This window comes from Poromitra crassiceps (genome assembly GCF_964638095.1).
Source record: "Poromitra crassiceps genome assembly, chromosome: 28".
Taxonomy (NCBI): domain Eukaryota; kingdom Metazoa; phylum Chordata; class Actinopteri; order Beryciformes; family Melamphaidae; genus Poromitra; species Poromitra crassiceps.
Window position 1 is genome coordinate 4229309 of NC_139651.1, and position 13215 is coordinate 4242523.

A 13215-nucleotide genomic window follows, 5' to 3' on the forward strand; every position below is an offset into this window, starting at 1 on the left:
CATGATGGTCTACTCCAGTGACTTATAAAACTTTGATGTCACATGATGGTCTACTCCAGTGGCTTATAAAACTTTGATGTCACATGATGGTCTACTCCAGTGGCTTATAACACTTTGATGTTACATGATGGTCTACTCCAGTGACTTATAACACTTTGATGCTACATGATGGTCTACTCCAGTGGCTTATAACACTTTGATGTTACATGATGGTCTACTCCAGTGACTTATAACACTTTGATGCTACATGATGGTCTACTCCAGTGGCTTATAACACTTTGATGTCACATGATGGTCTACTCCAGTGGCTTATAAAACTTTGATGTCACATGATGGTCTACTCCAGTGGCTTATAAAACTTTGATGTCACATGATGGTCTACTCCAGTGGTTTATAAAACTTTGATGTTACATGATGGTCTACTCCAGTGGCTTATAACACTTTGATGTTACATGATGGTCTACTCCAGTGACTTATAAAACTTTGATGTTACATGATGGTCTACTCCAGTGGGTTATAAAACTTTGATGTTATGATGGTCTACTCCAGTGACTTATAAAACTTTGATGTTACATGATGGTCTACTCCAGTGGTTTATAAAACTTTGATGTCACATGATGGTCTACTCCAGTGGCTTATAACACTTTGATGTCACATGATGGTCTACTCCAGTGGTTTATAAAACTTTGATGCTACATGATGGTCTACTCCAGTGACTTATAAAACTTTGATGTCACATGATGGTCTACTCCAGTGACTTATAACACTTTGATGTTACATGATGGTCTACTCCAGTGGCTTATAACACTTTGATGTTACATGATGGTCTACTCCAGTGGTTTATAACACTTTGATGCTACATGATGGTCTACTCCAGTGACTTATAAAACTTTGATGTCACATGATGGTCTACTCCAGTGGCTTATAAAACTTTGATGTTACATGATGGTCTACTCCAGTGGTTTATAAAACTTTGATGTTACATGATGGTCTACTCCAGTGGTTTATAAAACTTTGATGTTACATGATGGTCTACTCCAGTGGCGTATAAAACTTTGATGTTACATGATGGTCTACTCCAGTGGCTTATAAAACTTTGATGTTACATGATGGTCTACTCCAGTGGTTTATAAAACTTTGATGTCACATGATGGTCTACTCCAGTGGTTTATAAAACTTTGATGTCACATGATGGTCTACTCCAGTGGTTTATAACACTTTGATGTCACATGATGGTCTACTCCAGTGGCTTATAACACTTTGATGTTACATGATGGTCTACTCCAGTGGTTTATAAAACTTTGATGTCACATGATGGTCTACTCCAGTGGTTTATAAAACTTTGATGTTACATGATGGTCTACTCCAGTGGTTTATAAAACTTTGATGTCACATGATGGTCTACTCCAGTGGCTTATAACACTTTGATGTCACATGATGGTCTACTCCAGTGGCTTATAACACTTTGATGTTACATGATGGTCTACTCCAGTGGCTTATAACACTCTGATGTCACATGATGGTCTACTCCAGTGGCTTATAAAACTTTGATGTTGCATGATGGTCTACTCCAGTGGCTTATAAAACTTTGATGTCACATGATGGTCTACTCCAGTGGCTTATAAAACTTTGATGCTGCATGATGGTCTACTCCAGTGGCTTATAAAACTTTGATGCTGCATGATGGTCTACTCCAGTGGTTTATAAAACTTTGATGCTGCATGATGGTCTACTCCAGTGGCTTATAAAACTTTGATGCTGCATGATGGTCTACTCCAGTGGCTTATAAAACTTTGATGCTGCATGATGGTCTACTCCAGTGGCTTATAAAACTTTGATGCTGCATGATGGTCTACTCCAGTGGCTTATAAAACTTTGATGCTGCATGATGGTCTACTCCAGTGGCTTATAAAACTTTGATGCTGCATGATGGTCTACTCCAGTGGCTTATAAAACTTTGATGCTGCATGATGGTCTACTCCAGTGGCTTATAAAACTTTGATGTCACATGATGGTCTACTCCAGTGGCTTATAACACTTTGATGTTACATGATGGTCTACTCCAGTGGTTTATAAAACTTTGATGCTACATGATGGTCTACTCCAGTGGCTTATAAAACTTTGATGTTACATGATGGTCTACTCCAGTGGCTTATAAAACTTTGATGTCACATGATGGTCTACTCCAGTGGCTTATAAAACTTTGATGTCACATGATGGTCTACTCCAGTGGCTTATAAAACTTTGATGTCACATGATGGTCTACTCCAGTGGCTTATAAAACTTTGATGTCACATGATGGTCTACTCCAGTGGCTTATAAAACTTTGATGTCACATGATGGTCTACTCCAGTGGCTTATAAAACTTTGATGTCACATGATGGTCTACTCCAGTGGTTTATAAAACTTTGATGTCACATGATGGTCTACTCCAGTGGCTTATAACACTTTGATGTTACATGATGGTCTACTCCAGTGGTTTATAAAACTTTGATGCTACATGATGGTCTACTCCAGTGGCTTATAAAACTTTGATGTTACATGATGGTCTACTCCAGTGGCTTATAAAACTTTGATGTCACATGATGGTCTACTCCAGTGGCTTATAACACTTTGATGTCACATGATGGTCTACTCCAGTGGTTTATAACACTTTGATGTCACATGATGGTCTACTCCAGTGGCTTATAACACTTTGATGTTACATGATGGTCTACTCCAGTGGTTTATAAAACTTTGATGTCACATGATGGTCTACTCCAGTGGCTTATAAAACTTTGATGTCACATGATGGTCTACTCCAGTGGCTTATAAAACTTTGATGTTACATGATGGTCTACTCCAGTGGCTTATAACACTTTGATGCTGCATGATGGTCTACTCCAGTGGTTTATAAAACTTTGATGCTGCATGATGGTCTACTCCAGTGGCTTATAACACTTTGATGTCACATGATGGTCTACTCCAGTGGTTTATAACACTTTGATGTCACATGATGGTCTACTCCAGTGGTTTATAAAACTTTGATGTCACATGATGGTCTACTCCAGTGGTTTATAAAACTTTGATGTCACATGATGGTCTACTCCAGTGGTTTATAAAACTTTGATGTCACATGATGGTCTACTCCAGTGGTTAATAAAACTTTGATGTCACATGATGGTCTACTCCAGTGGTTTATAACACTTTGATGCTACATGATGGTCTACTCCAGTGGTTTATAAAACTTTGATGTCACATGATGGTCTACTCCAGTGGCTTATAAAACTTTGATGTCACATGATGGTCTACTCCAGTGGTTTATAAAACTTTGATGTCACATGATGGTCTACTCCAGTGGTTTATAACACTTTGATGCTACATGATGGTCTACTCCAGTGGTTTATAAAACTTTGATGTCACATGATGGTCTACTCCAGTGGCTTATAAAACTTTGATGTCACATGATGGTCTACTCCAGTGGTTTATAAAACTTTGATGTCACATGATGGTCTACTCCAGTGGCTTATAAAACTTTGATGTCACATGATGGTCTACTCCAGTGGTTTATAAAACTTTGATGTCACATGATGGTCTACTCCAGTGGTTTATAACACTTTGATGCTACATGATGGTCTACTCCAGTGGTTTATAAAACTTTGATGTTACATGATGGTCTACTCCAGTGGTTTATAAAACTTTGATGTCACATGATGGTCTACTCCAGTGGTTTATAAAACTTTGATGTCACATGATGGTCTACTCCAGTGGCTTATAAAACTTTGATGTCACATGATGGTCTACTCCAGTGGCTTATAAAACTTTGATGCTAAATCTGATGCTGAATCAGTGCATTTCTATCCCAGTTCAGTGGTGCCAGGTCTAGTTGAAAGGCTTGTTCAGTGAAGTATTTAAAACAGCGTCTTACAACAGTGAGGCCTTTGGATTGAGGTATTTTGGTGTTTCTCACACAACAAATTTCACAATGGTCACTCATGTCATTTGCAAACACACCAATTGCTGTATACTTAAGTGTTACTATTCGGCTTCGATGCGTTGACTCTGGTAGGGCTCTCAATAAGCTCAACTAGGTTTAGAGAGTTGCATGCCAGTTTGAAAAGCTCATATACTCATGGATAATAATTAATATTTTAATTATTTAATTAATTAATATTAGTTCACACACAGCCGGAATCCAACATGCACTTGATCCTTGAAGTGTCTGCTGTACAGTGCCCAACATCACAGTCTCTTGTCCCTAATATTGCTTCAAAGTATTGCAGATATTTATGTTTAGAGCCATCTTGTAACCCCCCCCCCCCCCGCACACTTTTTACATTACTGATACCACAGAGAGATAACGAGGACGCTTCCATGCAATGATGAGACCACCTCCCACAACATCACCGTCTAAATTCAATCCAGTGTGATGCTGTTTGAGAAGCAGAGTGGACACAATAGGGGCGGAAATTGAATGTCTCCTTCTGACTGAATGGGGGAACGCGCTCATCTCACCTCACAGGCCCTCTGACACACTCTGAGCGAGGACACTGCCAGTTGTTCGTCTCACCTCACAGGCCCTCTGACACACTCTGAGCGAGGACACTGCCAGTTGTTCGTCTCCCCTCACAGGCCCTCTGACACACTCTGGGCGAGGACACTGCCAGTTGTTCGTCTCACCTCACAGGCCCTCTGACACACTCTGAGCGAGGACACTGCCAGTTGTTCATCTCACCTCACAGGCCCTCCGATATACTCTGAGCGAGGACGCTGCCAGTTGTTCGTCTCACCTCACAGGCCCTCTGACACACTCTGAGCGAGGACACTGCCAGTTGTTCGTCTCACCTCACAGGCCCTCTGACACACTCTGAGCGAGGACACTGCCAGTTGTTCATCTCACCTCACAGGCCCTCTGACACACTCTGGGCGAGGACACTGCCAGTTGTTCGTCTCACCTCACAGGCCCTCTGACACACTCTGAGCGAGGACACTGCCAGTTGTTCATCTCACCTCACAGGCCCTCTGACACACTCTGAGCGAGGACGCTGCCAGTTGTTCGTCTCACCTCACAGGCCCTCTGACACACTCTGGGCGAGGACACTGCCAGTTGTTCATCTCACCTCACAGGCCCTCTGACACACTCTGGGCGAGGACACTGCCAGTTGTTCATCTCACCTCACAGGCCCTCTGACACACTCTGAGCGAGGACACTGCCAGTTGTTCGTCTCACCTCACAGGCCCTCTGACACACTCTGAGCGAGGACGCTGCCAGTTGTTCGTCTCACCTCACAGGCCCTCTGACACACTCTGAGCGAGGACACTGCCAGTTGTTCGTCTCACCTCACAGGCCCTCTGACACACTCTGAGCGAGGACGCTGCCAGTTGTTCGTCTCACCTCACAGGCCCTCTGACATACTCTGAGCGAGGACGCTGCAGGCTGCTGTCACAGGACTCTTTCTTTGGCAAATTATTCCCAACCTGCCCCCCCCCCCCCCCCCCTTTGTTCCTTAGGTACGCTTCCAGGGCCGCTGGAAGTCACTTTAAGCAGGGGGTGCTGGGAGGAAGGGACTCTCGGTTAAAAAAAATGTTTTTTTTTTTGCCATATTTAGAGGAATATCTCATTTTCAATCAGCATTAGGATTACACTGTTGTGATGTAATTATTCAGTATTTTCTCCTTTTCTCACTCATTCAGAGCAAAGAGGGAGATATATAGCATGATGATAATGCTCTATATCTCCCTATTTGCTCTGAATACACCAGTTAACATGACACAGAGTTAACATGATAGAAATATTATCAACAAACATAATGACTAGACTAATTATTCTGATCTGAATGGCAATGATTATATCAGAAACATTGACTCCTCTCTTTGCTGTATAGTGGGAGGTGCATTTTTGAGTAGGCTATTCAAATAGCATGTCAAGTTCACATTTCTTTATTGCCAGATTAAACAATTCGTATTGGTTGTTGGTTGGTTCAACACAACATGTGCGCGCATGCGCGCTTCTTCTTCTTCTTCTCTAGCCTACAAGCATGTAACTTCCTTGATTGTTATTGTTGATAATTCTATTTAAATAGGCTACATTTTCAGTATATCAATAATGCAATCATTTCCCGAAACATTCCCAAACAAGACAGGAACATAGTGCACTGGAAAATATTTTTAATTACATTTGTAAAAAAAAAAAGAAGTAAAAAAAAAGAAGAAAAATCTCGCCACTAGGGGGTGCTGCAGCACCTGCAGCACCCGTACTTCCCGCGGCCCTGGACGCTTCCTCTCTCAGGACTGTTCAGTAGGATATACCGGTATACAGTATATATATACTGTATATCTATCTATATCTATCTATATATATATATATCTATATCTATATCTATATCTATATCTATATCTATATCTCTATATCTCTCTCTCTCTCTCTCTCTCTCTCTCTCTCTCTCTCTCTCTCTATATATATATATATATATATATATATATATATATATATATAAAATTAAATGCCATTTTTCAGAAAACGCTACAAAAATCATAAAAGTGGCCCTCATTTCTGAAGATTATCTTGCTGAACACAAAGGTCGCAGTTTCATAAACTTTTGTTAACCACACAGCTTATTTCAGACATTTAACCAAAATCCCCATGCAAAAATCCCATTAACTTCCCGGCGAGGGAACCAGGAAGTACGATCATCCGGGTCTTAGGACTCATTCTTGCTGTACTCTATGACAAACCCAGCCAGAATATGGCGTGACTTAGGCACTCTATTACCCCCAGTTCCCCTCCCCCAGAACAGACCCCCCCCCCCAACCCTTCAGAGGAGGCATAGTGCAGTGACCAGGACACATACCCTTGACACCCGACCAAGGCGGAAGTAACACGGGGGCTCGAACCTGCGACCCTGTTGGTAGGCAGGGAATCTAACGCTGCACTACCCAGACCCCCGAAAATAAAAGATCTAAGACGTCTATGCGCACACAGAAGGCTTATTTCTCTCAAATTTGTTTAAATCCATGTTAGTGAGCAATTCTTCTTTGGATAATCCATCTAAGTGACAGATGCTGAATAAACAGTATGCTTATTGTACAGGTGTGTGCCTTTGGCTGGTCACAAGAAAAGGCCAGACTCTGAATCTCACATGAGTAGGGTGCTACAGTTATGCATTTTCTTGAAAACCAGTCAGTCTCTGGTGATAAAACTGCATATTTTAGATTCCAATAATAATATCAGCAATCTATTCACCTTATGTAGCCCCGCCCACTTGACCCATTGTGTCACTACTTCCTGTTCAAAACGCCGGCTGTTTTACCTGCTCAAACTAGTCTGACTCACCTGGTCAAACCTAGTTTGACGCACATTATGAGTCAGACTAGGTTTATGAGTCACAGGAAGTGTAAATACAATCAGAAGTACCAATTGTATTTACACTTCCTGTTAGTCTCTCAAGCCAGACGGTCTCTTCTGCATGAGGTGAATTAGTTTAAGCCTAAAGAATCAGCATCATTGTGTCGGCCTTCAAAAACCCACATTGGTCGAACCCTAACAATACATTCCACTGTGCATTTTTTTTATGTTAAAAGTTGCACTTGTGTTCTCCACGTCAGAGCCTTGTAGCTTTTTCTGCACATATCTGCATACATGCACCTGGGTTTTGATGCATGACTCACCTTGTGCTTCTCCTCTAGTCTGTTGGTTGTTTACAGGAGCTTGGTTCAGCCTCCAGAGAGAGAGTGGGAGGGAGGGAGGGAGAAGGAAACGCTCAGACCACACTCTATTGAACATGTCTACAATACCAATACTTCTCCTCGTCTGCATCCTTTCAAAAGGAAATCCAAACACAATGAACGGAGGATCCAGTCTTTTGAAAAGCTTGATCGATACGGGATCAATCTGGGAACCCCGAGTCTATTTTAATTTGAAAAATAGACTCTGGGACAGCCCTACCGTTTTTCCCAGCTTCCTGTACAGCGCGTCTCTCCTGCCACCGTCACTTCCTTTCCCGCGTCCGTGCTCCACTGTTTACAGTCTAAATAGCAACTTGCGCCGCGACTTTACAGTCATTTTCCACTGTTGTTGTGAGACGAGTTGACGTCTTCTATCCAGTGTGTTTATGCGTTGACGTTATTAGCGAATAGCCGAAATTGGACGCGGAAAAGGAAGTGACGGTGGCTTTTCCGTCACTTCCGCTTTCTAATATTGTCCCTTTCGGCTATTTGCTAATAACGTTAAGTTAGTCCTTTGGGCGGTGGTGCAGTGGTAAGCGCTGTCGCCTCAGAGCTCGAAGGTCCTGGGTTCGATTCCCACCTGGGACGCTGTGAACGCTGAAGGAATGCGTGCCCGTCCGCATCTCCTCGAGTGGCCACCGCCCGGGTGGGGTTGTCAAAAGGGCCTTTCTGTGTGGAGTTTGCATGTTCTCCCCGTGCCTCCCGGGGGTTTCCTTCATATAGGAACCCCCTTCACCAAAACATGCAATATCCTGGTTGCTAATGTGGTTCCTCCTCTGGTCGTTAAGGGCGCCTGTTCGGAGGGAGGGGAACTGGTTGGAATAGTGTGAACCTCCCACGTGCTATGTCCTACCGGTGAAGCTTCCCCTGTCAGGTGAAAAGAAGCGGCTGGCTAACGGAGGAAGCATGGAGCCAGTTTCGGCTCTCCCCAGATCGGCAGAGGGTGGAGTAGCAACCAGGATAAATAAATTAAATTAGCACTAAAGGGGGATAAAAATGGGATAAAAAATCGGGGGGGAAATATATATATATAAAAAAAAAAAAAAAGTTAGTCCTTTGGGGTTGAGCAGGATAATCTTCACAAACGTGAATCACTTTTGAAACGTAAATGTGTTTTTGTTTTGTTTTTTTAACGTGATTTTTTAGAAAACGCTTCAAAAGGCAAAATCTGTGGAGTGGTATTAAAAAAATAAAAAAACAACATAAGCGTTGATAAGTGATAAGTGTAAACCTCCGACTTTAACCGTACGCATCCCTTTGAGTCCACTGCCGGCACACAACACCACCGGCTTACACCAACTCAAGGCCGAGCGTGGTCCAATCACTTCATCTGGCCTTGGTGAGCGAGCAGAGAGCCCCTCTGGACGTGTTGCTGTTAACTCCACATCGCCTGGCGTCGGCTTCATCTTCCAAAGCCCAGACAGAAACCACGGGAGCAATTAGCGCTTCCTGTCTGCTTCCCCCGCCGCTCCTCTGTGCCTCCTCCTCGCGTGTTAGCTTCACTTAGCGTGTTAGCTTCACTTAGCGTGTTAGCTTTACTTAGCGTGTTAGCTTCACTTAGCGTGTTAGCTTCACTTAGCGTGTTAGCTTCACTTAGCGTGTTAGCTTCACTTAGCGTGTTAGCTTCACTTAGCGTGTTAGCTTCACTTAGCACGTCTCACAGCCAAGAGAGACCCCATTACTTCAAACACAGGGTGGCAAAGAGAGAGGGAAGGGAACGGAGAGGAGAGGATGGAGGAAGATGGATGACGGGTGAGGAGGGTGCACCAACAGAGATAGGAAATGGAGGAAATTAAAATGGCAGTTTAATGCCAGAATTTTTTTTAATTTATGGGGTATCCCCCCCCCCTGGGAAAGATAGAAAGAAACCGGAGCACCTGATGCGCTCAACTGAGCATGCTCAGAATGGCACGCGGCGCTAGAGATGAGTGTGCGATATTTTCTAGTTCTTTTAAATGACACCGTGGGATTATGACAGGGTTGAAGGTATATAGGAGTATTACATTCACCCGAGACACAAAGTGTGTGTGTGTGTGTGCGTGTGTGTGTGTGTGTGTGTGTGTGTGTGTGTGTGTGTGTGTGTGTGTGTGTGTGTGTGTGTTTTATATGTATGGATGTGCCAGCTTGGATCTCTGTGATATATTTCTCATTATTCTTCATAACTTGGTTGTCTTGCTGTGCCTCTCTTCTAACTCAATATCATCTGCACAACTGAATTCCCCCCAATAAAATGTCTCCATTGTTGCCATTCTCTTATTCCCTTTATCTGTCAGTGTCTCACCTCTCTCTCTCTCCTCTCTCTCCCTCTCTCTCCCCCCCTCTCTCCCTCTCCCTCTCTCCTCTCTCTCTCTCCCCATCTCTCTCCCCTCTCCTCTCTCCCCCCCCTCTCTCTCTCCCTCTCTCTCTCACCTCTCTCTCTCTCCCTCTCTCTCCCCCCCTCTCTCCCTCTCCCTCTCTCCTCTCTCTCTCTCCCCATCTCTCTCCCCTCTCCTCTCTCCCCCCTCTCTCTCTCTCCCTCTCTCTCTCACCTCTCTCTCTCTCCCTCTCTCTCCCTCCCTCTCTCTCCCTCCCTCTCCTCCCCCTCTCTCTCTCTCTCTCTCTTTCAGGTTGTTGCATGTTGTGTTTTCTGTCACGTTGGGTCTGTTTTTTGATCAGCACAGTTTCCCAACGAATCAGAAGTAGGTTTCTTATTAAGAAAATGCATTCTGTGTGTGTGTGTGTGTGTGTGTGTGTGTGTGTGTGTGTGTGTGTGTGTGTGTGTGTGCGTGCGTGCGTGTGCGTGTGCGTGTGTGCATGTGTGTTGCAGATCTATCGGCGATGCTGGCTGGTGTTCAAGAAGTCGTCCAGTAAAGGACCTCGTCGGTTGGAGAAATACCCTGATGAGAAGTCTGCTTACATCAGAGCCTGTCCCAAGGTGTGTGTGTGTGTGTGTGTGTGTGTGTGTGTGTGTGTGTGTGTGTGTGTGTGTGTGCATGTCACTCAGTCTTTGGTCTTCTGTGCAGAAGCAGGGTACAAGTACAAGTATACCTGTCACACACACACACACACACACACACACACACACACACACACACACACACACACACACACACACACACACACACACAGAGAGATGAAAGCAGACAGACATCAAATCTGACACTCGCACTTCTGAGCTCAGCAAGAATTAAGTCATGCTCTATCTCTCTCTCTCTCCCACACACACACACACACACACACACACACACACACACACACACAGACACACACGCACGCACATACTCACCCATCTTCCACCCATCATCATCACTTCTCCTTCAGTTGACTATATTTTCTCTACTCTTAGCATTTTTCAAACTTTTTAGGCGACGCACCCCCTTTCTACATCCCGACCCCAAATCCCCCACAGCTTAAAAACAAACAGCCTATTTATAGCCGTGTTCATTAAAGGCACAAAGTTGAATTAATCACGCACAAAAGATTAGACGAACAGATAACATGGATAAAAACAGTCCATGTAGTCAGTCATCAAGAGCCACTCTGTCATGTTGTGTCCCACCAGCAGTCTCCTCCCACCTCTCACTCATTCTGCCAGCAGTGTTGCCAGTGAGCAAACCTGGGCAGTTTTGTGCGTTTTGGCTGATTTTGAACAGTCTTAGTTAGCAGGCTGAAAGAGAATGAAAGTTAACGAGCGTACGTAACTACTGTTCCTCCTCTCCTCCCACGTGCTACGTCCTGCCGGTGAAGCTCCCCACTGTCAGGTGAAAAGAAGCGCCTGGCAACATGCGCATGTGTCGGAGGAAGCATGGTGCTAGTCTCGGCTCTCCCCAGGTCGGCAGAGGGTGGAGCAGCGACCCGGGCAGCGGGGGGGGAAATTGGCCAAGTACAATTTGTGAGAAAATGGGGGAAAATCAGCGGGGTGGGAAACAGTAATTAGTGAACATAGCCGAGTCTCCTGTAGCCGATTAAATGCATAATATGCATTATTTAAAGGTAAAACCAAGCAAATGTATATTATTCTGGAAGATGATATCAAACAGGTAGATTCAAGATTCAAGATTCAAGATTTTTATTGTCACTCCATGGTACAAGTATCACGTGTGAAATTCTTGTTCTGTGGACTCCGTTTACAACATGGTACAAATATAACAGGGCATATGAGTGCAAAAACAACAAGAGACACAACAAGCAATAAGGCAGTAGAGGTAGCCCTCCACATAGATCTCCTGAAACATACCAATAGAAATATTATACAATTCAAACGTGGAAAGTTTTGCCCAGATCTTCACTTTGCCATGTTTAAATGTTTGACCTCTTGACCTCCGTTGCCTAGGTGACAGAGATCAGCAATGTGAAGAATGTCACACGGTTGCCACGGGATACCAAGCGACAGGCGGTGGCCATCGTGTTCACAGACGACACCTCACGCACCTTCACCTGCGAATCAGGTCTGCACACACACACGCACGCACGCACACACGCACACACAGACAGACACACACGCACACGCACACGCACACACACACACACACGCACACGCACACGCACACACACACCCACACGCACACACACACACGCGCACGCACGCACGCACGCACGCACACACACACAGACAGACAGACACACACGCACACGCACACGCGCACACACACACACACACACACACACACACACACACACACACACGCACGCACGCACACACACACACACACACACACACACGTTCAGTATGCAGAGTGAGTACAGCACCTTATATGGACTAACACTCCTCCCTCCCTCCCTTACTGCTAAGCTTAACCTTAACACTTTCCACCACATGCCTACACTGAACAAATCTTTAGCCTACATATCACTTACTGTCTATCTTATGTCTAATATCATCTTTTTCAATTGTTGCTTATTTTTCTTAAAGGAGTATTTTTGAATCTGGACCTTATTTTCCTAACTTGTTGTGTTAATACTGGACCAATTAAAAAAATAAAATGTATGTTCCGATTGGTTACTTAGACTCAAAAGGTTATGAAAATGGGGGTCCATGTTGAAAAATACCAAAATTCTCCGTTAAAATAAGATTTCACTTTCACCTAATCCTAATTCTAACCAAGCTCTCTCTCTGCCTCTCTCCGCCCCCCTTCAGAGCTGGAGGCAGAGGATTGGTTCAAGACGCTGTCAATCGAGTGTCTGGGGACCCGCCTCAATGACATCAGCATGGGAGAGCCTGACCTGCTGGCCGCTGGGGTGCAGTGTGAACACACAGGTGTGTGTGACACACACACACACACACACACACACACACACACACACACACACACACACACACACACACACAAAGCATAAACAATCGGCCTTAGGTCAGACAATTTCACTTTGCAATGCAAACCAACCTGTTTGTCATTTTCGTGAATGAAGTGTTATGTTCTTGATATTAATGGAGGCACCTCCTAACCTCCTCTCTCTGCATCCGTCCCCTCAGAGCGCTTCAACGTGTTCCTCCTCCCCTGTCCCAACCTGGACATCTACGGCGAGTGCATG

At 44.3% G+C, this 13215-nt stretch overlaps 1 protein-coding gene and 1 pseudogene across 2 annotated transcripts in view; one reads left to right on the forward strand and one right to left on the reverse strand.

Annotated features, from left to right (window-relative positions):
• LOC310799849 overlaps positions 1-13215 on the reverse strand; it is a 449550-nt pseudogene that overhangs the window by 25743 nt on the left and 410592 nt on the right. The gene's annotated exons all lie outside the window — the stretch shown is intronic.
• Positions 1-13215, forward strand: part of dok4 (docking protein 4) — a gene marked incomplete at its 3' end in the record, with an annotated part of 39522 nt that overhangs the window by 18653 nt on the left and 7654 nt on the right. The window contains exons 2-5 of the mRNA XM_083662434.1: positions 10511-10618; positions 12017-12131; positions 12821-12940; positions 13157-13215. The exon at positions 13157-13215 is cut by the window's right edge and continues 131 nt beyond it. Of these exons, the coding sequence (XP_083518560.1) occupies positions 10511-10618; positions 12017-12131; positions 12821-12940; positions 13157-13215 (402 nt within the window). The remainder of the gene's footprint in view (positions 1-10510; positions 10619-12016; positions 12132-12820; positions 12941-13156) is intronic.